Here is a 22932-nt window from a genome sequence, read left to right as displayed (position 1 = left end):
GACCTCCTGCTGCACTTTCGGCAAGCCCCGTAATCTCTCTGAACTTCAGTTTCTTTATCTGTCAAGTGGGGCTTGCTGCAGATCCTCTCTGCCTGAATTGCTGTGAGGATGGGCACAGCACACCCCAGCATGTGAGCTGCTGGTACCCAGGGGGCCTTGGGCATGGTCTGTGCAAGCTCTGTGATCCCACAGGCTCAGGTATGTAACATCTGTGTTACCCTGGGCAGGTGACTCCTCTGAGACTCAATTTCTCTCTGCAAAATGGGGCCAGTTAACAGTGCTTGTGAAGTACCTCCCAGGGCTGGCCCAGAGGACCATCAGGGAGGACAAGCTGACCTGTTTCTCCCCACAGGGTCTCCTCTGGGGTCTACGAGCCAGTCGTGATTGAAAGCCATTGAGGAGCAGGTGCCCCGGCTGGAGAAGGGCCCTGCCTTCACGGGCATCCAGACCCACGTCATTCCACAAGGGACCTTCCCCTTCGGATCACCATCTGCGCTGCCTCTCATCTGTGCCTCCTCCATGCATTCCAGCCCCAAAGCATCATTCCATTGACCTCCCATCTATGCTGGGACGCTCATGGCCCACAAGGGCCCCGGGCACCACTGTGAATATTCTCCCCTGAACCACTAGAGGGCAGGACACATGGGCCCGTGAAGCAGGTGGGCAGAGACCCATGGCGGGCACTGCCCCTCTGAGACCCACCTGGGCCCTCGGCGAGGACATTCAGCAGTTCCTGCACATGCAGGGAGGCTGGTGGCCGAGGGGCCTCTTGTCCTGTGTCCCCATTCACTCCAGGAGCGCTGGCTCAGCCCTGGCAGGGCCTCGCTCCATTGCCCCCTTGTCCTTGGGGGGGCAGTTCACCCCCCGGAATCCTGCCACCATGGCCCTCTGACTGCTTAGTGCTTCAGCTGTCCCTCCCCTGCGTCCCGGGGGACCTGCTGGCGGCCTCCTCCCGGAAACCAAGACCTCAAACCCCACCCGCGCTCCAGATTGAGACCCCCCTTCCCCGCAGCGAATGTTCTCCTGCTGCCCTGGCAGCCTGCACTTTGCACATGCTTGTTTCCAGCACAGCACCCTGGCCCTTGCCTGCCCGTCCACTGAGCCCTTCCCAAGGATCCCTGGGCCCTGCCTGCCGTGCAGTCAGCAGCCCAGCCCTCACAGCCCGGCTGGAACGTGGCACTGCCCCTGCCCCTCCCTGCCCTTTCCAGTTGGCTCCAGTTCAGGCCTGAGCCCCCTGCTGAGAAAGATCTGAGCCTGAGCTGCGGTTCCCCTCTGCCCGGGGCTGGGTCCTGGGCAGCTGGCTTCCGTTAATGAAGCCAGGAAGGGTGCCTCCCAAGGCCCTGGAGGTCAGCAGCCCGGCTGGGCTGGGTTTGCCAAGCCAAGCGCCCTTTCTCTCCCCTCAGGCTCAGCTGGCCCAGGCCAGGGCCGATGCTGGAAAGGCAGATGGGCTGTAGCTGGACTGGCCCGGAGCTGGCTTCCTGGCCAGAAAAGCCTCAGCCAACCTCTGAAAACATGCCCTCTCTGGGCAAAGGAGGGTGGCGGGGGGCCGTCCATTAAGGGGGTTTTCCCGTGGGGAGCAGTCTGGCCCTGCCCCCGCCCCCACCCCTCGCTACACCCTCTGCTCTCAGCACTTTCCCCTGGCCTTGTCCTCGTTACTTGCTTGAAGGTGGGTTCTGGCTGCCCACCGGTCTCTGGACAGACTCCCCGACACTCTAATTTCCACTCATTTTGTATAAACCCAGCAGGCTGGTGTTTACGTAGCCCCATACCTTTTTCCTTTTCTTTGCTGGTTGTTTTTTTTTCTTTTCTTTTTTCTTTCCTTCCTCCCTTTCATTTTCCTTTTTTAGAGTTCACAGTTTGGTATTTTCTCCTCCCCCAGGCGAGGGGAGGTGCTTCTGTTCTCCCCCTACCCGCTGGCTGGGTCCCAGCAGGGCTGGGGATCTGGGGTGGGGGTGGGGGGTGCCCTCCCCAGGCTGGGAGGGGTCCTTGCCTTCTGCCCCACTGGCAAGAATTGGACTTGGTCTTGGAACCTCCTGGCATTGGGACCAGAGCATTTCTAGGGTTTCTGTTGTTGTTTTTAATGCCCTAACCCTTTTAGAAAATGAATGTGAGAAGGTGCCTACCGAGGCAGGATGGAGCATTTGCTCTGGCTGGGGAAGGCTCTGGTCAGCTCTGCAGGTCCCTTCCTGCCCCACAGACACCTGGCACTTTAAAAGGGAGCTGGCCGCACTGTCTGCAGTTGAAGTGACCCCTAGAAGATGGGGGAACACTGTCCTTCCCTTCTGTATCTGCATGACCTCAGCCCAGTGAGGCGATGTATTCAGGGTGTTTTTAGGTCTGAGTCAACATTCTGGGGGCTTCAGGCATAAGATAGCTGGTTTTGGTGCCGTTGGGGAGAATTCCCCATACCAGGAACCCCAGCCCCACCCTAGGCGAGGTCTGAATTTGACAGTCATCCCAGAAGGAGACAGAGCCTGCCGCACCTTCCCATGCCAGGCCCTGGGCCAGGGTAACTGGATTAACAGAATTCGGCCACAACCAAATCAATGCTGGCTGGAGCTGGAGGCCTGGAGCCCCGGACCCCCAGCCTCATTCCCACGTGGAAGCCCTTTCTTCAACCCTCTGGTCCCCTCAAGCTCAGTGAATTCCCATTAGGTGCCCACATCTCTGGACTAAAAATCCTATATTTAGAAACAGACAGAATATATTAGAGATATTTTTGGAAAGGAATTGGTCTATGCAATGGCAGTTTGGAATCTTCTTGAAAGACAGTTTAATGTTTTTACTAGGAGGTTTAAAGAAAAGTCTACAATATTTTTAGGTCGTTTTTTTTTGTTTTTTGTTTTCTGGTCACCCCACAAACTGACCGCATGGCATGATCCGCCAAGATGGAGAATGCCATGGTCTCCTCTCTTTCGGGAGGTGAGCAGGGAGATGGGGGGAGGGGAGGTCTTTTTTTTTTTTTTTTAACACCCCTCCTTTCGAACAGAATGTTACCACCACCACCCCCTGATTCAGTGGGCTGTGTTTGTATCTCCGTCCCAGCTTCTATTGTAGAAAATAACATTGTAAGGGAAAATCAGCCTAGTGTCAGTGTCTTGGTTGGGGGGGTTGGGGATTAAATGTTGCAGATTTTGTTATGGCATGTTGGTTCTTGCTTGTTTTACTGAGTTGAATCCCAGGTCACAGATGGCATCAGAAGGGAGCGAGATGACACTCTGGGGGTGGGAGAGACATCGGTGGCCAGGGTTCTTGGTTGTCCTGGCTGCAGTCATTACAATTATTATCACTGTTACTACTACACATTCATTGGGAGGAAACGTAGGCCCAGAAAGGGCAGTTTCTTGCCAACCTCACACTTAAAAGGTGGCAGCTCTGACCTCAGAGCCCAAGTTCTAACCTCCCCAGAGTTGGGTGGCCTCTAACAAGCACGCCTGAGGATCGATGACTGTGCCTCAGCTTTCGCAGCTGCAAGTGGGATTGTGGATCAAATTAGGAGGTGGGTATACAGCCCTCCCTAGGGAGCCTCACCCCCGCTGAGAGACGTTAAAAGAGTTTTCCCAGCCTCCCCAAAGCCACAGGCCAGCACTGTCTCCAGGCTTGGACCACCTCACTCCCTGCCCTTGACTCAAGTTCCTGAAGAGTTGACATGGCCACCAAGCTCTTGGGAAAGGCAAGTCACCCTGGGCCCGTCATGAGCTCAGAAATGGCAGGAATCCTCAGGGCTCTGGACAAGCTGGAAGGGACTAGACTACCAGGCCTTGTCTCGGCCCCAGCACTGCATTATCCTCGCCCATTTTCAGCGCTAATGCCTGCTCACACCCCAGAAAATCCTGGAGGCTGATTCTCAGCCCCTTCCTCGGTTTTTTGCACACCTGAGGAGGGATGAGTTGGCTCCTGGCTGAGCCCCAATTCTGAGACAGGGAAGGAATAGGGCTGTAAGGTCCAAAAAAGTTTGCTCCTTTGGAACACAGTAATGCTCAGTGGGCTTTCCTGGTGGCTCAGATGGTAAGAATCTGTTCAATCCCTAGGTCAGGAAGATCCTCTGGAGAAGCGAGTGGATTCTTGCCTGGAGAATTCCATTGACAGAGGACCCTGGTGGGCTACAGTCCAGTTCAGTTTAGTTCAGTCGCTCAGTCGTACTCTGTGACCCCATGGACTGCAGCACACCAGACACCTCCCTGTCCATTGCCAACTCCTGGAGTTTACTCAAACTCATGTCCACTGAGTCGGTGATGCCATCCAACCGTCTCATCCTCTGTCGTCCCCTTCTGCCTCAATCATTCCCAGCATCAGGGTCTTTTCTAATGAGTCAGTTCTTCGCATCAGGTGGCCAAAGTATTGGAGTTTCAGCTTCAGCATCAGTCCTTTCACTGAATATTCAGGACTGAATTCCTTTAGAATGGACTGGTTGGATCTCCTTGCAATCCAAGGGACTCCCAAGAGTCTTCTCCAACACCACACTTCAAAAGCATCAATTCTTGGGTGTCAGCTTTCTTTATAGTCCAACTCTCACATCCATACATGACCACTGGAAAAACCATAGCCTTGACTAGACGGACCTTTGTTGGCAAAGTAATGTCTCTGCTTTTTAATATGCTCTCTAGGTTGGTCATAACTTTCCTTCCAAGGAGTAAGTGTCTTTTAATTTCATGGCTGTAGTCACCATCTGCAGTGATTTTGGAGCCCCAAAAAAGTCTGTCATTGTTTCCACTGTTTCCCCATCTATTTGCGACGAAGTGATGGGACCAGATGCCATGATCTTAGTTTTCTGAATGTTGAGTTTTAAGCCAACTTTTTCACTCTCCTCTCTCACTTTCATCAAGAGGCTCTTTAGTTCTTTGCTTTCTGCCATAAGGGTGGTGTTATCTGCATATCTGAGGTTATTGATTTTCTCCCAGCAATCTTGATTCCAGCTTGTGCTTCCTCCAGCCCAGCGTTTCTCATGATGTACTCTGCATAGAAGTTAAATAAGCAGGGTGACAATATACCTACTCCTTTCACTATCTGGAACCAGTCTATGAGGTTGCAGAGAATCAGACATGACTAAGGACAACTTTCACTTTTTTTTTCCATGCTAAGTGAAAAATCAGTATATAAAATAAATGATGGGGGGAAAATGTTCCTCTCAGCTTTGCGATGGGCTCAGACAACCCAAGCAGACAGATGCTGCCAGCAGGAGCAAGCCATGACTGGTTCAGACCCCATCTTTGCATGGCCCTGCCCCCCTCCCCAGGAGAAGGCAATGGCACCCTACTCCAGTACTCTTGCCTGGAAAATCCCATGGATGGAGGAGCCTGGTGGGCTGCCGTCCATGGGGTCCTGAACAGTCAGACACGACTGAGTGACTTCACTTTCACTTTTCACTTTCATGCATTGGAGAAGGAAATGGCAACCCACTCCAGTGTTCTTGCCTGGAGAATCCCAGGGACGGGGGAGCCTGGTGGGCTGTCGTCTATGGGGTTGCACAGAGTCAGACATGACTGAAGTGACTTAGCAGCAGCAGCCCCCCTCCCCTCCAAGTGAAGACAGCGCAGGGAGAGCCTGGCATTGCCAGATGCTATTCTCTGTAGCACTGCAGAAGTCACCAAAATCTTAAAACTGGTTGACTGATTCAAAGCTCCCAGTTGTGCCAAGCCTCATTCTGGGCACTGGGGATACAGACCCTATCCTCAGGGGGCTCACAGTCAAGTGGGCCAGGTCAACAAGTAAATCAGATAATTAAAACGCAGTGATGGGGCTTCCCTGGTGGCTCACTGGTAAAGAATCCACCTGCCAGTGCAAGAGACATGGTTGGATCCCTGATCCAGGAGGCCCCCACATGCTGCGGAGCAGCTAAGCCCTGTGCACCACAAGTAGAGTCTGTGCTCATAGAACCTGCGAGTCGCAGCTACGGAAGCCCGCATGCCCCAGAGCCCGTGCTCTGCAACGAAGAAGCCACGGCAATAAAAGGCTCTGTACAGCAACTAGAGAAAAGCCCTCGCAGTAACGAAGACCCAGCGCAGCCAAAAGTAAATAAAATTTAAAAAACAGAAACGCAGTGACAAGCGTCTTCCTGGTGATGCACTTGGGGCTGTGAAGCACAGAGGAAGGGATTCCGGCTCCTCCTTCTCCTCCCACCCTAGGCCGGTCCTTGAACTTTTTACCTTACCCTCAACAGACACGTTCGGGCCTCGGGACCAGGAAGTAGCGCCCTCGGGTGCTGGAGTCAGCTATACACCACTGACTCAGACTGTGATCTGAAAAGTTCTCGCCCCTCTCTTGAGCCTCCTTTTCCCCACCTGAAACACGGGACTTCTGACCACTCACCCCTATTCTGTTCTGGCTTTAGGACTCTGGGATATTGAGATATGGGCTTTTTTTTTTTTCTCGGGCGAGTTCGACAGGACCGAGCCCACAAGGGCCAAGCCAGTCTAGGTTCCTCAATTCGATCTCACTGCCCAGAGATTCGGGAACGCGTCACAGAATGTCCTCGAGAAACTACATTTCCCGACATGCAAAGAGGAGGCGGTGCCCGCCCGTCTCCGGCGACGCGGTCCCGGTCCAGCCTGAGGACTACGACTCCCGGCGTGCCCCGCGGCCCAAGGCCGGAAGGGCCCGGATCCGGAACCAGATGGGGCTTGCGTCTCCAGTACCTGAAGCGCCAGGGAAATGGTGAGCGTGAGGCCGAATGTCGGCAAAGGGGGCGTCTGGAGGGTGGGGTCCTGCGTCTGCTCAGGAGCTGGGGCTTGAGCACTCGGAGCCGGTATCGTTCTCCTGCCGTCTCATCGTACGAGTGATAGACTTTGGCCCGGTACTCTCTCTCCCGACCTAGAAAAGATACCTAGTCAGCCACGTCACATATAGTCAGCTGAGTAAATGGACGTGATCGGGCCGCAACGACTACCCCCTCCTTCCCAAATGGAGGATCTTTTCCTCAGTTGAATCCTCCCTTTTCTGCAGGCCACGGGAACAGACCAAGTGGTGGGCCTCGGCCTCGTCGCCCTTAGCCTGATCATCTTCACTTATTACACCGCCTGGGTAATTCTCTTGGTATGTGCGCTTCCCCGCCCTCTCTTACCTCCCATCCCTGGATCTCGAAGCCAACTCCTCACATCATTTTAGCAGGCACTGTGCTAGGTGCTGTCACTGCATATCTCACGAAAGCTCCAGGACAGCACTATGAGGAAGATGGTAACAGGTGTCCCTATTTTATAGACGAGGAAGCAGAAGCTCAAGGGAAGGCTCGGGGTGGAATCCTTAACCACTCCACTGCAAAGTCCTGTCCTTGATTTGCTTTGCTTTTGATGGGAGTTCTAGTCTTGGTTATCCTGCGGGCGCTTGGGCATGACAATCCCAGTGGATTTTGTGAGAGTGTTTAGCATTTTTTTTTCCCCGTGGGAAATTTTTTTGGTTACTGCTTTAAAAGTGAAGTGTGTGTTTGGAGGGCAAAATCTTGCAGAAGTCAGTATCCTTTGGAGACAAATGTTAGTAAAGAAAACCTTGGAGTCCTGGTTGGGAATCACTCGAGGATTCCTCATGTCCGCTTTGTCCCTGCTAAGCTGTGAGGGCCTTAGGGCAAGTCCTTTGTCTTCTGTTCCCTGCCAGGTCCCTAGCCCCAACTTTGGGCGAGCACCAGTCAAGTGCCCAGTACACAACCATTAGATAACTGAAGGAAGGGAACAAACCAAGGCACCCAGAGTGCTATCATCTTAGAGAAAAGCAAATGCAGTGCTTTGATGGGGTCAACCCCTGAGATGGAGGAGGTGGGCTGTTTGGACTTGGGGAGCTGAGCAGAGCGAGGAACACTCACTAGAGCTCTGCCTTTGATGCCAGCCATTCATCGACAGTCAGCATGTCATCCACAAGTATTTCCTGCCCCGAGCCTATGCCATTGCTATCCCACTGGCCGCCGGCCTCCTGCTGCTCCTGTTTGTGGGTAAGTTCCCTCAACCCTGGACAGGGTGTCTTGTGGACTCCATGACCCCCTCCCAACCCCAAACATGCTGCTACACTTCATCACTCACTGTACATCTGCTTGAGGCTCCTTACCCCCAGCTCACGTCCTGGGGTTTCCCTGTTCATTCTTCAGGGCTGTCAGTCAGTCTTCCCAATGCCTCAGGCTCACTGGAATCTAATGGGATGTCTCCCTCTTTCTTGCTCCCTCCACCACCACCACCACCGCTCTGCTCACACCTCCATCACCTCTCACCCCCTTGTCACCCTGGTTCATGATCCCTGCATCTCTGTCTCCCAGGGTAAGCGTGTGGGCCTTATAGAGGCAGGGACTGTGGCTTTGTCATTTTTATGCCCTCACCCCAAGCACAAGCTGTGGCACTGAGTTGGTGCTCAAGAAAGTGGTTTGGATAAATCAACAATTAGGTGTCTGGAGGATGGGGTGGGTGGATGATGGATGCTGAGTAGGTGGGTGGTTAGGTAGATGGACAGGTGGTCGGGTAAGTAGGTAGATAGTTGGGTGGATCTTATTCCCTGTAGAATCAGAAACACTAAACTCAGAAAATTGCCTTTGATAGTCACTCAGCTGATGTTTCGGAGAAGGCAGTGGCACCGCACTCCAGTACTCTTACCTGGAAAATCCCACGGATGGAGGAGCCTGGTGGGCTGCAGTCCATGGGGTCACTAAAAGTCGGACACGACTGAAGTGACTTAGCAGCAGCAGCAGCAGCTGATGTTTGTTGAATGAATGCAGGCAGAAGTGTAGCTTGATGAGCGATTAGGGAAATGGCCTCCAGGGCGTGGCCTGGAGGGCGGTTGGGTAGCTGCTTGGCCCCCTGTGTGGGTCACTGCCATGCTTGGGTCCTGCTCTGGCCTCCCTGGGCTCCCCTTGTGACTCAGCTGGTAAAGAATCCGCCTGCAGTGTGGGAGACCTGGGTTCAATCCCTGGGTTGGGAAGATCCCCTGGAGAAGCACTCCAGTATTCTGGCCTGGAGAATTCCATGGACTGTGTAACCCATGGGGTCACAAAGAGTCAGACACAACTGAGCGACTTTCACTTCACTTTCTGACCTTCCAGCAGTCCTGAGCCAGGATCTTAGCTGCCTTTTTTGGTCTGTGTATTCCAGGTATATTCATCACCTACGTGATGCTGAAGAACCAGAACGATACCAAAAAGACTCAGTGAAGGCCCAGCAGGAATGAGGCTGCTGGCCCCGTCTCTGCTTCTTCTCCAGGGCAGACCCAACAAGGGTGCCCACAGGACCCATTCAGGCACTGAGGCCCCGTCAAGCCTGATTGCCCTGCAGACACCCCTGTGGGATGGAAGCTGTTCAGGACTCACCCCTGGCTGACCAGGGCCCCTGCTCCTCCTTCCAGAAGCCAGGGAGGAGAAGTACCTGGAAGTCTCCATCTCACCCCCATTCTGGCTCAGGGCCTGCAAGGTGCTGGTCCCTCTCCACATACACACACACCTCACCTTGACTCCCTCTCATTTTTCCCGCTGGGTTCTACACTTGCCTCAGTTTCCTTCTTGTCACATGATGGTGTTGGACTTGGCAGGTTCTGGGACATCACGTGACCTCTCCCCACATGTCCTGCTCCTCCACAAAGGCAACCTTCCCAGGTCTGACATAGCCCCAGACCCCACAAGGATTTCTGGACCTGGAGAGCCTAGAGGGAGGCCCAGCCCCCAGCCTCAGGGCTGGCCTGATGGGAGAGCTGAACAATAAACGTCGTTGTCTTCGTCTCAGTGCCGTCCCTGACCCGAGGTGCTCAGGGGCTGGGAGCTGGCCTCTGCATTGGTCTCAGATCAGGAGACACTGGTTTGTGCAGCGAGGGTGCCTTGGGTACCTCCTGGATTATCCCTGTGCTGGACACAGGACAAAGCAGGGGCCAGGACTGGTGTGGATCTGGCCTGGTGCAGCTCACGGCGGGGCAGTCTGGAGGCATGGCCATCTGCCAGACGTCACATCAGCCTTTACCTCGCCTCCACTGTGCCAGCCCAGCCAGTGGGCACTGGTATATTAAGGACCCTCACACCCCTAAAAGCCCAAGCCCATCATCTGTCTCGTACTCAGCAGCCCAAATTAGTGTGGCTCTGAGCAGAGGGCCACTGTGAGCCAGAGCAGGGCTGTTTCCACTGTGTTCCAGTTGACTGGTCCAGGCCTCAGCTCGAGCCCCTGGCAGTCCCACCGTGCCCCTCTGGGCAGCCAGCTCTCCCATTCACAGTGTGAGCCTCCACCCCTCACTTCCTTGGGCACTCTCTTCCTCCAGTTAGCAGAGGTGTCCCACCTGCCTCATTAGAGGAAAGAGCCCAACTGCAGGCACACCTGCCCTGTCCTTACCTATTCCCCTCCCCAACCTCCAGTCCAGGCGGAGCTGCCCTCCTGGACTCTGGGTCCTGTCCTCTCCCACCGCTGTGGCAAGAGCCTGCTATCTGATGATCCCTCTCAGGGGAACAGCCTCTGCTTCTCAACATGGTCCTCCAGTGTTAAATAAATGTGTTATAGGCTCCATATAAGGGACCCTCCATCAACTCATTAACTCCCTCTAGGTCTCTCCCTGTCTTCACAACCAAACTTCCCCAAAGGGTATCCACCTCTGCCCCCTGCGTTTCCTCTCCTCCCACTGTGCTTGGCAGCTTTCCAGGAGGGCTGCACTCAGACCACCAGTGATGTCTGGTCTACATCAGAGGCATGTTCCTTGACCTGCCACATTTGGCCAGTGACATTCCATCCCCCACCCCCACCCCGGGTACATTCTCCTACTTCTCTCTATCATATTCATGCTCCTCTCCTGCCGTGAGAGGTTAGGTTTCTCAGGACTCAGTCACAGGCCTCTTCACCCCACACTCTTAGGGGCGACCTTATCCTCACCCAGGCTTGCTTCCAGCCCAGCTTTCTCCTGAGCCCAAAGGTGTTGGATGTGTGCCAGCTGTCCCCCTGACATCTCCATCAGATGTCACAGACCTTGGCTTTCCTCTTCCACCCCACATCCACCAGACCCAAATCCTATCAATTCTTGCCATTTCCTCCCCCGCCCCAGTCACCTTCCTGATGCAAAGCCAGCATCCTCTGCCCTAAATCACCAAAAGTGTCCTCACTTCTCTCCCCACTCCCCCACAATGGCCCCCTCAAATCCAGCTGCATGACAACCAGTTACCTTTGGAAAACATTTGAGTTTCTTTTTTACTTTTCCTGAGCATCTTTCTCACACATTGCTTCTCTGGGTTCCCATCCCTCTCCTCCCATGGCTGACAAGAGCCTCCGTGCTCCCTTCTGAACTCTCCTCCAGCCATACTGGCCTTCCATTTCCTGGGAGTCACTGAGGTTCTGTGTACATCCTACTTGCACTGGTTCAGCATATACCAGTTTCTCAAACACCAGTTTGTGCCAGGTTACTGAGCCAGGAAAGGAGCCTGCCCTTCCTTGCACTCTGTGGGTGGGGGAAAGGGGGATGTAGTAAGTAAATGAACAAGACAGTCTCTGACAGTGTTAAGCATGATGAAGAAAATAAAAGTGATGTGATCATGACTGAGGGGCGGGGACACTCAGAGTAGGGCAAGGTGATAAGGAATAAAGCAAATCGGGTGTGTGTGGGGGCAGGGGCGGGGGTGGCTACTTCAGGCTGAAGGAACAGCACCTGCAAATGCCTGGAGGTTTGAAAGAGGGTTCAGAGTCCCTGTGGAAGGTGCAAGGAGAGTGAGTTGAGAGGAGTCTTAAGAGTAGGCAGACAGGCCTGGGGCCGTACTGGGAGGTTTGGACTGTTTCAGTGCCTTGGGAAGCCACTGGAGGCTTTGAGCACGACAGTGACATCATCCGATTTATGCTTTTAAAAGCTCACGCAGGCAGCTGTGTTCCTCTCACCCTAAAATCTGCCCTCCCCAGCGCCCCCGCCCCCCGCCCCACCACACACCCCGGCCTACACTGCTCCTGGCCCATAGTGAGTGTTCAAAAAACTGTTGAATGAATACATGTCCCTGACTTCCTGTGTGACCTGGAGGTAGTCACTTTTCTCACTGGACCTCAGTTTCCTTACCCGAAATACGGTCTGTGGGATTTTCATGCCAGAGTGGGTGGGCGGGACTGGATTTAGGTTATCGGCCTCCCGAACTCCCGGAGATCTGAGTCTCCCACACTCAGAAGGGAATGGGGGGTGGGGGTCTTCATGCCGCAGAGACCCTAACCAACGCGCGGCGGCCCCGCCCCGCCTGGACCGCTGTCCGAAGGATGCTGCAGCCCCGGAGGCGGGACCCGCAGGCAATCCCCGGGGCTCCCTTTCGGATTGGGTGCAGCCGTGACCGGCACCGCTCGATTGGTCGATCCAGAAGGAGGGGCGGGGCCCGGCTCATGCTGCGGGGCTACCCGGTAGCCGGGGACGCGGCCGGGGCCCGGGAAGCTGCTGCGGGGGCGATGGCCGCGCCGAGCCCGGGGCCCCGCGAGGTAGGTGCAGACCCGAGAGAGGACAGGAAAGGAAAGGGTTGGAGAGCAGGGGCCGGGTCTCCCCGCCCTGTAAGGGGCGGACACATCCCCATCCAAACCCAGAAGGGGTCCTGCACTTGGGCGGGACTGGGACACGCCCCACATGGGGCTGCTGGTCTGAAGTGGGGAGTCCAGCGGGTTTTCCACGAGAACTTGCTTGGTTTCTTCATTGTAAAATGGAGACAATAATAAAAGCGTCTCCTTCATAGGGCGGTTAGGAGGTCAAGCTCTCAGCTAGGGCTGGGCTCGTGGTGGGTGCCTACTGAGGATGGGTCAGAAGCTGTGACCTCAGCTTCGTGGAGACCTGCCGGGCCGGACTGGAGGAATTCGGAGTAGACGAATAGAATAGATGACTTAATCACTGACATCACAGCTCCTACTATAAGGAGATCCTGTGCACGGTGCTCAGACTCACCAGTAACAACAGTTAATACCAGCCCCGAAGGAGGTATTGTATGTAGTTCTCAGTTTACAGACTAGAAAGCGAGGTGCAGAAAGGTTAGGTGATTTACCTGAGGTTACACAGCTAGTGAGAGGCTGCGGAACGAATGCTCCACCCGCTGATAGTAAGAACCATCACTATGAGTGCTGACTGAATGCCAGGCACGGTCCTTTCACAACACGCCGTCGGGTGGGTACCAACCTTTTCTGCATTTTACAACTAAGGGGACTGAGGCAGAGAGATGAGGAGAGAGCTGACAGTGATGTGGGACTCAGACCAGGGTCATTCTCCTGTGGGGTGCTGGCTGCCCCATGCTGACTGCTTCTGGTGCCTCCCACCACAGATCCTGGCCCCCTCCCCAGAGGCTGGACGCAGAGCAGCTGCTTCAAGCTCTGGCCACCGTGGCCTCCTCTGGCGTCTGCGGGACAAGCAGTGTCGCCTGGGACTGTTTGAGATCGGCCCGGGGCACGAGCTGCACCAGGTGATGTGCCTGATGCAGGCGGGGCTGTGGGCTGCCACTCAAGTGTCCATGGACCACCCGCCCACGGTGAGTGGCCAGTTCTCTGCACCTCCACTAACAGCGAGACCAGGCTGATGCCCCGTCCTGCTAATAAATGCAGGGCTGGGGGTCAGAGCAGGCCAGATAGAAGGGGAGGAAGGCCAGGACTCGGTGCAGGGAAGGAGGGACATTTCTGGGCTGAGGCCAGGAAGCCAGAAAGCCCAAGGTGTGTTGAGGGTATGAGGAAGCCCTTGAACCCATGTGGTGGATGTGTGATCTAGGTGAGTGTCTGCCTCTCTTTAGGCCTCAGTGTCTCCATCTGTATAATGGGTGGGAGGGATTGTACTCCTTGGTCTCTGTTGAGAAGGGACCCCACCCCCACCCTACCAGCTCTGCCCATCCTCCCCAGAGCTCTGGCTAGGGCCAGGCTGGCTCAGCAGAAAGGGTCGCCCACTGCAAGCTCAGCACCCGGATGGCCCCGGGTGAGCATGTGTGTCGTTTGTGTGTGTGCACACATGTGCAGTGTGACCCCATCCTAGTGCAGGGACCTGGAGGTCCAGGGAGATGCAGGAGTCCTCTGAATCTCATCACCTGCTGAAAATCTTGCAGGGTTCCCCAATTCTCAGCATGGTCTCAGCGTCCTGCTGGCTCAAGCTCAAGGGCCATCTGTCCAACCTCATTCTCAGTCTACCCCTCCCTTATTCTCTTCAGTCTCGGCCTCTCCTCTTCCCAGTGGCCATCACTGCTGTTCCCCCTGCTATGAGCACCTTGCTCCCCGTCTTCACTACCCCCACATTTCATCTTAGGGGGCACCTCCTCCAGGAAGATTTCTCTGATCCTGCTCCTCCCAGGCTTAGTCTGGCAGGTCCCTAGACTTCAAGGCCACCCCCTTTTACCGGGAGGGCATCCGGCAACACTTTGGCCAGCGTGTGTCTAGGCACATGTGCCAGACTCTAACTCAGAGACTGGTGTGGGGGACTCAGCAGTGAATAAGACACACCTGGGACCTGCCCCGGCTCACTCTTCCCTCCAGCTCTGGGAGGGCTGGCCGTCTCCCTGCTCAACTCAGGCATACCCGGATTAGTCCCCAGCAGCTGGAGGAACCACAATGGGGGGAAGGGGGTGAGGCCGGGTGCCAGACCCTGGGAGACCCTGGGCTGGCAGTGCCGGCTGAGACTTGCCCTGGGCCGCTTTGCTCCTTGCTGCAGGGGCTGCCCACGGAGGAGGATTTTTCTGAAGTCCTGACCCAGGTTCATGAGGTAGGAGGCCCAAGACCGCTGCATGGGAGGGAATGTGTTCAGCTCTCCTCCTCCGTTTCCCCATCAGTTGCAGTGGGAGTCATGGCTTGACCCCCGGGTCTTGCAGAAAGGGTGTGCTTAACCCTGACCCTCCCGCGGGAGGGCCAACTGCACACCCCTGGGCGCCGGGGGACACTCTCGGGGGCTGTTCTTCCTCCTCGCAGGGCTTCGAGCTGGGCACCTTGGCTGGCCCCGTCTTCGCCCGACTGAGGCGCTCCCTGGGGCTGGCCGAGGAGGACTACCAGGCCGCGCTGGGTCCCAGTCGCCCCTACCTGCAGTTCCTCAGCACCTCCAAGAGCAAAGCCAGCTTCTTTCTCTCGTGAGCTGGTGGCAGGGGTGGGGAATGGTGGGGGGAGTGGTGTCTGGCGGTGGGTCGGGGGAGAGGTGCGCTTTAAGAGAGAGAGAATGGCCAAGTTAAGTTGGGTCAGGTCCAGATAGCGGTCCGATGGAGAGGGGTGGAGACAGGAGGCCAGACGGGCGGTGGGGAGGCGGCTCCTGACCGGCCTGGACAGTGACCTCTCCCTCCCGCCCCTCAGCCACGACCAACGCTTCTTCCTGAAGACCCTGCGGAGCCGGGAGGTGCAGGCGCTGCTCGCCCACCTGCCCCGCTACGTGCATCACCTGCAGCGACACCCACACTCACTGCTCGCACGGGTGCTGGGTACGACCTGTCCGGGACTGGGACTGCAGGGAGCGGGGAGGTGTGAGGAGAGAGGGCGAGAAGGGGATGGGTCGGAGAGTGGGAAGGTTCCAGGGTCGGGAGTAGTGGGGGGAGCGTAGGGGATCTGAGTCCGAGCAGGGTGGAGGGCACTGGGCAACAGAGAGGCTGGGGCCAAGTCCAGTGGGGAGGCGGGTCCTAGACAGCAATGTACAGAGGGGCGGGGCCGATGGGAGGGGCCAAGACCTGGGTGGGGCCCAAAGAGGGCGGGATTGGGATTGGACAGTGACAGGAGGAAGATTTGTGGGCCTGTTAGTCGCTCAGTTGGAGAAGTCAATGGCACCCCATTCCAGTAGTCTTGCCTGGAAAATCCCATGGACGGAGGAGCCTGGAAGGCTGCAGTCCATGGGGTCGCTGAGGGTCGGACACGACTGAACGACTTCACTTTCACTTTTCACTTTCATGCACTGGAGAAGGAAACGGCAACCCACTCCAGTGTTCTTGCCTGGAGAATCCCAGGGACGGGGGAGCCTGGTGGGCTGCCGTCTATGGGGTCGCGCAGAGTCGGACACGACTGAAGTGACTTAGCAGTAGTCGCTCAGTAGTGTCTCTCTGCGACCCCATGGATGGTAGCCCGTCAATCTCCTCTGTCCATGGGATTCTCCAGGCAAGAATACTGGAGTGTGTAGCCATTCCCTTCTCCAGGGGATCTTCCTGACCCACGGCTCGAACCCAAGTCCCCTGCATTGCAGGCAGATTCTTAACCATCGAGCCCCCCATTTGGGGTTAAATCTAGAAACAGGTCAAGTCGGGACACCAGCCTCAAGTTGGGGAAGGGTGGGGTCCGGGGGCGCGGCCTGGAGGCTTGGGATGCGGCAGATCTCGAAGAGGAGGCGTGGCCTGAAACTGGCACTGGACAGGACGTACCCGGGGGGGCGTATCCGAGTTTGCGCCCCTCACCTGACGCCCTCTCCCCTTCCAGGAGTGCACAGTCTGCGGGTGGCTCGGGGAAAGAAGGTGGGTGAGGCCGAGCCGAGTGGACCGGGCCGGAGGGAGGGTGGGAGGCTGAGACCCTGTCTCCTCTCACTCCGTACTCCCGTCCCTAGAAATACTTCATCGTCATGCAGAGCGTCTTCTATCCCGCCGGCCGCATCTCTGAGAGGTGAGTCGGCCTCCCAGCCCCGCCCAGAATGTACCACATGAAGCGCCCACACTCATGGGATAGACAGCGAAAGATCGATCCCAAGATTTCTTGACGGGTCCGAGACCGTGATCCCCACGACCAACGTCTCTTGAGCGCTCAAGAGGCAATGGGTGCTGTGTTGAGTCATTTGCATTCATCATCTTCCTTCCCAGAATATCTCTGAGGAGTAGGTGTCCTTATCATCCCCATTTTGTGGATGAGAAATCGAGGAGGGGAAATCTACATAGCTACTGTGCTAGATGGAGAAGGCAATGGCACACCACTCCAGTACTCTTGCCTGGAAAATCCTATGGACCGAGAAGCCTGGTAGGCTGCAATCCATGGGGTCGCTAAGAGTCGGACACAACTGAGCGACTTCACTTTCACTTTTCACTTTCATGCATTGGAGAAGGAAGTGGCAACCCACTCCAGTGTTCTTGCCTGGAGAATCCCAGGGATGGTGGAGCCTGGTGGGCTGCCGTCTCTGGGGTCACACAGAGTCGGACACGACTGAAGTGACTTAGAAGTGACTTAGCGGCAGCAGCAACTGTGCTAGAAGCAGGGATTCAAACCCAGCCTCTGATTGGACTCGGCCCTCTGAGCCTCCTAGTACCCCCTCCTCTGCCACCAGAGCTCCATATTGGTGCTCCCGCAGGGGCTGCAGACCTCCCACAGGCCCTTGTGGTTCTGCGAGTAGTGTGGGCCCACTCTGTCAGATACCCCAAGGATGACAAGGTACCAAGAGGCAGGCACAGGTAGGGGGAAAGGCTGGACTGGTGTTCAGCCTGAGTTGGAATCCCTGCTCTGCCCTTTAGTCACTGTGTGGTCTTGGGCAAATTGAAAAACCTCTCTGAGGTTTTTTCTTCATCTCTAACAAGGGAACGATAATGGACTGGGGTTGTGCTGAGAATCTGAACAGTCCCCCTGTGGCTGCTCTTGTTTCTTATTACCTTGTGAGCTTTTCCATGTGTCTCAAGTCCGTATAAAATGGAATTCTGTCTTGTAGCTCAGCTGGTAAAGAATCCACCTGCAATGCGGGAGACCTGGGTTCAATCCCTGATTTGGGAAGATCCCCTGGAGATGGGAAAGGCTACCCACTCCAGTATTCTGGCCTGGAGAATTCCATGGACAGTCCATGTGGTCGCAGAGTCAGACACGACTGAGCGACTTTCACTTTCACTTTCTGTCTCCCCAACCCCTCACCTCCAGGTATGACATCAAGGGCTGCGAGGTGAGCCGTTGGGTGGAGCCCGCCCCTGAGGGCAGCGTCCTTGTTCTGGTGCTGAAAGACCTCAACTTTCAGGGCAAGACCATCAATCTGGGTGAGCCATAGAGCAGTCACTGCCTGCTCTTCCTCTGTTTAGGGTGAAGTTAGAAGGGTGTCCTTGGCATTATCCTCTGCCCGAGTCATTAACAGCCTAGATTCTGGAGTCAAGTGGAGAATCCTAGCTCCGTGACTCTCTAGCTAGGTGACCAAGGCAAATTACAGATGAGTTTGCCCATCTGTGAATTGGGACAGTAATGTCTCCTGCCCTCCCGGGGCAGGTGCGTGTGGAGCCCGCAGCACCTTGCCCGGCACCCGATGAGCACTCAGGTTGGGGCACTGATGCTCCGGCAGGGCCCCAGAGGAGCTGGTTCCTCCGCCAGATGGAATTGGACACCGCCTTCCTCCGGGAGCTCAACGTACTGGATTACAGCCTTCTGATGGCCTTCCAGCGTCTTCATGAGGATGAGAGGGGTCCAGGCAGTAGCCTTATCTTCCGCACAGCCAGGTGGGCCCCCTAGAGGCAACAGCAAGAATGAGGTGATGAGAGCATGGAAAAGACAGATGGTGTGGTGGGAGAAACAACACAGGCAAAGGTTCAAAGACTGGAAAGTGCAGCATTTGTGTGTTTGTGTGTACGTGTGTGTGTGGGGGGGTGGGGTGGGGGGGGCGGAGGAGGGGAGTGGAGAGCTGGAGAAGCCTGGCCAGCAGGGATAGTGGGCACAGGTGGATCACAGCAGGGGAAAGACCAGGTGAGATCCAGTTGGATGAGGGCTTCAGTGTTGAAGAATCTGCCCATTTTCCAGAAGGGGATGTGGAGTCATTGACGATTTCAGACCTACTTCACTTTTGCCTTAGAAAGAGCCCTTGCCCCCTGACCTGGTCACTCCACTTCGAGGACCCTGAAGTCATCGCCTCTGGCACCATCATCATGGTGCCTTCCTCTGCATGCAATCAATCTCGCATGCTGACAATGAGGTTTTGGTTTTGAGAGGATGGGTTCATTCCCATTTTAGAGATGTGAAAACTGAGCCTCAGAGGGAGGAAATGAAGTTGTAGAATGACTTTTGAGGATTCATGTTAGTACTTGGTTAGTTACTTGGCTTTCAGTCCTCCAAGGCCCACTTTTGTAGTTGAACAGAATTACTCAGGGCTACCCTGGCAGTTCGGTGGTAAAGAATCTGCTTGCAGTGCAGGAGAGCTGGATTCAATCCCTGGCCTGGGAAGATCCCCTGGAAAAGGGCGTGGCACCCCACTCCAGTACTCTTGCCTGGAGAATCCCATGGACAAAGGAAGCTAGTAGCCTGCAGTCCATGGGGTCGAAAAGAGTCGGACACGACTGAGCTACTAACACTTTCACTTTCGCTTTTCAGAAATATTTAGGCATTAAGATAGGCCCTTCTTGGAAATAAGAAAGGAAATAAGTTCATTGATTTGTTGGGTGGACAAATGTAAAGTGATGTCCACTCACCCAGCCTCCAGCCCCACTCTTTGGAGGAAGACCTTCCAATGGGTGATCTTGGGCACAACCCAAGGTAATGGCTCCCCATGAAACCTGTGGCTTGGTGGACACATCCTGATCAGGTAGTGGAATGCCCACCATGGGATACAGATTCCCCCAAGTCTGCCTATCCAAGCTAGAGTAAACCCAAGTTTGCATACAGTGGTTGTTATTCTATTGAAGTTTTCCAAGCTGGCTGGTAAATGGCCATAGCCCCGCTTCCACCCAGTTCTGAGCCCCTCATTCAGAACCTACCATCCCCAGGTTAACCCTGCCACTGCAGAAAGTACCAGTATTCTGTCCAGGCTCCCAGACCACTCTGTTCGGATTGGTTGGTGCCTGGGGTGGAAGGGAGCTTTCTTTGATTGGCTTATTTCCCCCCAAGACCTGGGCAGGGCAGGAATAAAACCCCCAGTGACCCCCTGACCCCCTACTCTCCAAGTTGCACCATCACAAGAGGACAAAGTTAGGGAATTGAGCCTTCTCTGGCTTGGATTGTGGGCCCCCGCCAGAGGGATCTTCTGATTTGGAATACAATTTGGGGCAAAAAGACACACATCTGCAAACTTGGGTTGGACCTTTTTCTGCAGGGTTTCAACTCTGCCACTCTAAAACGTTCAGGGTTGGACGACCCCGAACAGCAGTTTTGGAAATACCTGTGTATGGTGTGGTGTGTGCACGCTCAAACTGTCTGACTCTTTGCAACCCCGTGGACTGTAGCCCGCCTGGCTCCTCTGTCCATGAAATTTTCCAGGCAAGGATACTGGAGTGGGTTACCATTTCCTTCCAGGGGATCTTCCTGACCCAGAAATCGAACCCGTATCTCCTGCATTGCAGGCAAATTCTTTACTGTTTGGGCCATCAGGGAAGCCCACCCAAATATGGGACTTACCCAAAGTGATGTGGTACTTAAATGTAGAGCCAGAGTCTGTGTGACCCAAGTGCTGGATATCAGCGCTATCCAGTAGAAAGTTAATACTAGCCACACAGGTAGTTTTAAATGTTCTAGTAGCCTCATTTTAAAGAGTAAAAAGAGGGACTTCCCTGGCAGTCCAGTGGTTAAGACTTTGCCTTCTAATTCAGGGAGTGCAGGTTCGATACCTGGTGGGGGAACTAAGATTCCACATGCCTTTAAACAAAAAGCAATAATGTAACAAATTCAACAAAGACTTTAAAAAATCTTAATAAATAAAAAGAAATAGGTAAAAATAATTTTAATAGCATATTTCCCTTACTTCATACATCCAAACTTTGATCCTTGCATCATCTAATCAATGTAAACATTTATATCTTACATTCTTTTTCTCATACTATCTTGGAAATTCAATATTTTTTTTCCTTTTTTTTCAGTATGTATTTTACACTAACCACGCATCTGGGGCCATACGTGGCTAGCTGGTGGCTGCAGAGCATGCAGCTCAGCTTTTAGCCTGTCAATTGCAATTCATTCAGCCGCCCAGTTTATCTGACATCAGGCCAGGGCACACAGGATGGGTGGGGATGACCCAGGGGCAGTCTGGCCCAGGCTGACAGGGTCCATTGACTGGGGGTCCTCGGAGGAGACAGTTACCTCACCCCCCTGTCGGCCCCCAGGTCTATACGAGGGGCGCAGAGCGCCGAGGAGTCGGGAGCCCAGAACCGGCGGCTGCTGCCCGACGCCCCCAACGCCCTACACATCGTGGACGGGCCGGAGCATCGCTATTTCCTAGGCCTGGTGGACCTCACCACGGTCTACGGGCTCCGCAAGCGGCTGGAGCAACTGTGGAAGACGCTGCGCTACCCAGGCCGGACCTTCTCAACCGTCAGCCCGGCTTGCTACGCCCGTCGCCTCTGCCAGTGGGTGGAGGCGCACACCGAGTGACCGGCGCCCAGCCGCTCTCTCCCCGTCTGGACAAATGGGACCACGCCGGGAACGCGGGTTCCAGCCTGGCCCCGGGCAGCGGGTCGGGCTCCCCTCGCCTGCCATTCCTCCGGTTGGCCTCCAGAGGGCGACATCCCCTAACTAATATTATGAACTCATTTTGCTGGGGAATGTTGTGCCTGATTGTGCCAGGGACTCCCCTAACGTGAGATTATTTAATCCTCAAAAAAAGAAAGAAAAAAAAAAGCTATTATTCTTTTTTACAGACCATGAAATGAAGGCTCAGGGGGTGAAGGGACTGAGCAAAATCATTCAGCAATAAATGCGAGAACCAGGACTCAACTATGCCTTTTGAACTCAGGAGCTGTATTCTTATTGATCAGCTCCCACAGTCCTGTCCTCACTGGGGAAGCGGGTGGCTGAAACCTCCAAGTCCAGCCTCTTCGTCGTCCAGATGGGGAAACTGAGGCCCAAAGACTTTAAGGGACTCATGCACGGGTAAGTGGATGAGTCCCAATACCCGCTCCGCCCCCAACCCAGGCTCAAGCAGGACCTACTGGCCTCCCTCTGGGGTGGGCCCCCTATATCCTGCACAGGTGGAAAGAAGTGGGGCATTGGGGGGGGGTGCTTCAGCTCTAGGTAACATTAGACTGGGGTCCATTATTGATCTTGAGTAAGTTCTGCCCTCCTCTGGGAGTCACTTTAATCACCTGTGAAATGGGAGCAGAGGTTGGTGGTCAGTCTGAGGGACCTGGACGCACAGACATCACCGGAGCAGAGAAGGAAATTGCCTGCATAGCCCCTGATCATTCCTTCTCCCTCCTCCAGGAAACTTCAGCCCTACCTCTGACCCCAGTCCAGTTCGACCATGCCCAAAGGAGCCCTTCCTCTAGAGCTTCTCTGTGGCCTGGCTGTGTGACCAGGAAAAGGTGCTAAACCTCTCTGTGCCTCAGTGGTCTAATTTTGCAAATGGAAATATTTAACTCATTAAATATTTATTGAGCACCTGCTATGTGACAGGCCCTCTGCCGGGGGAATGGGGACCTCGGGTGGAGCTAAATGCAGAGATTCTTCCTCTGAAGAACTCACAGTGTGTGTGGGGGGGAACAGTGACAAAAGCCACGTGTGTGACAAAGCCTCGTGAAGCAACATGGGGCCATGGCGCTTAGGGAAGGAGCCCCTATCTAGTTATTTGATGGGAAGGGGGGCTCTAACCTCTAAACAGAGACCAGAAGAATCAGATGCAGCTCTGGCAGTGGCAGGGGGATGGGGGTGTGTCCCAAGCTAAGGACAAAGCAAAGATCTGGGGTAAGAGAGAGCTTGGCATTTGAGAGAAAGAACTATTTCACTGCGGTCGGAGTTTGAGGGTGGGGTGACAGTGTGGTGGTGGGGGGAGCTTTGTGGGCCAATCGCTGGTCCCTGGGGCCGGATGATTCCAGACCTTGGGAAAGTCACTCAGTGACTCAACGCTGCCATTGCATTGGCCATAACAGAAAACAAGGAAAGACGGCTGGTGGGGGAAGGGAGAGGAAAAGGAAATCTTAGGCTGCAGGGCTGGAGCGGGGGCTCCTGGAATATATACGTAATTGACGTCATCCCTTGCTGTTTGGGTGACCCTGGGTGATTACTCAACTTTTCTGAGCCGGCACAAACCACGGAGCACTTCTCATTCTGGCTCAGCAGGAAGTTGAGACACAGACTGCGTTAAGGTCATCACTAGGAAGGTGGGTGGGTCGTGGAAACTCTGGTGGAAGGGCAGCACGGCAGGAAACAGGGCCTGAAAGGAAGTGGCCCGTCTAAGGTCTCACGA

General features: G+C 54.9%; 3 protein-coding genes and 1 long non-coding RNA gene across 4 annotated transcripts in view; 3 read left to right on the top strand and 1 right to left on the bottom strand.

Moving 5' to 3' along the window:
• The window catches only part of EEIG1 (estrogen-induced osteoclastogenesis regulator 1), a 33451-nt gene extending 32490 nt beyond the window's left edge, over positions 1–961 (top strand). The window contains exon 11 of the mRNA NM_001193094.1: positions 353–961. Coding sequence (NP_001180023.1) covers positions 353–398 — 46 coding nt within the window. The 3' untranslated portion in view covers positions 399–961. The remainder of the gene's footprint in view (positions 1–352) is intronic.
• Positions 962–3035: 2074 nt separating this feature from the next.
• On the bottom strand, positions 3036–6517 carry LOC132346636 (uncharacterized). Its single transcript, XR_009496555.1, has 2 exons — positions 6152–6517; positions 3036–4955 (listed from the first exon to the last, which is right to left on the bottom strand). It is a non-coding gene; the product is annotated as an uncharacterized lncRNA (long non-coding RNA).
• A 113-nt stretch (positions 6518–6630) lies between these two features.
• Positions 6631–9685, top strand: DPM2 (dolichyl-phosphate mannosyltransferase subunit 2, regulatory). Its single transcript, NM_001046268.2, is given in 4 exon segments — positions 6631–6654; positions 6943–7032; positions 7816–7918; positions 9063–9685. Coding segments are annotated over 4 exon segments (255 nt in total). The 5' UTR covers positions 6631–6651; the 3' UTR covers positions 9122–9685.
• Positions 9686–12288: 2603 nt separating this feature from the next.
• On the top strand, positions 12289–21459 carry PIP5KL1 (phosphatidylinositol-4-phosphate 5-kinase like 1). Its single transcript, NM_001075847.2, has 10 exons — positions 12289–12377; positions 13202–13405; positions 14566–14616; positions 14820–14974; positions 15192–15316; positions 16296–16330; positions 16420–16475; positions 17706–17818; positions 18115–18268; positions 20855–21459. The coding sequence occupies exons 1-10, from the start codon at positions 12348–12350 to the stop codon at positions 21120–21122; spliced, it is 1191 nt and encodes a 396-aa protein (NP_001069315.2). The 5' UTR covers positions 12289–12347; the 3' UTR covers positions 21123–21459.
• The last annotated feature ends 1473 nt before the right edge of the window (positions 21460–22932 follow it).

The sequence above is a fragment of the Bos taurus genome, chromosome 11 (assembly GCF_002263795.3).
Source record: "Bos taurus isolate L1 Dominette 01449 registration number 42190680 breed Hereford chromosome 11, ARS-UCD2.0, whole genome shotgun sequence".
Classification (NCBI taxonomy): Eukaryota; Metazoa; Chordata; class Mammalia; order Artiodactyla; family Bovidae; genus Bos; species Bos taurus.
The sequence above is the reverse complement of the archived record's forward strand: the minus strand, read 5'-3'. Positions and strand labels throughout refer to the sequence as shown.

What these genes read in the sequence shown, in the direction of transcription:
- PIP5KL1 (NM_001075847.2), top strand. Translation starts at nt 12,348, where the DNA reads ATGGCCGCGCCGAGCCCGGGGCCCCGCGAG. An exon ending in CGAGCCCGGGGCCCCGCGAG is followed by an intron (nt 12,378 to 13,201) that starts GTAGGTGCAGAC and finishes CTCCCACCACAG; the next exon opens with ATCCTGGCCCCCTCCCCAGA. An exon ending in GCCGGCCGCATCTCTGAGAG is followed by an intron (nt 16,476 to 17,705) that starts GTGAGTCGGCCT and finishes CCTCACCTCCAG; the next exon opens with GTATGACATCAAGGGCTGCG.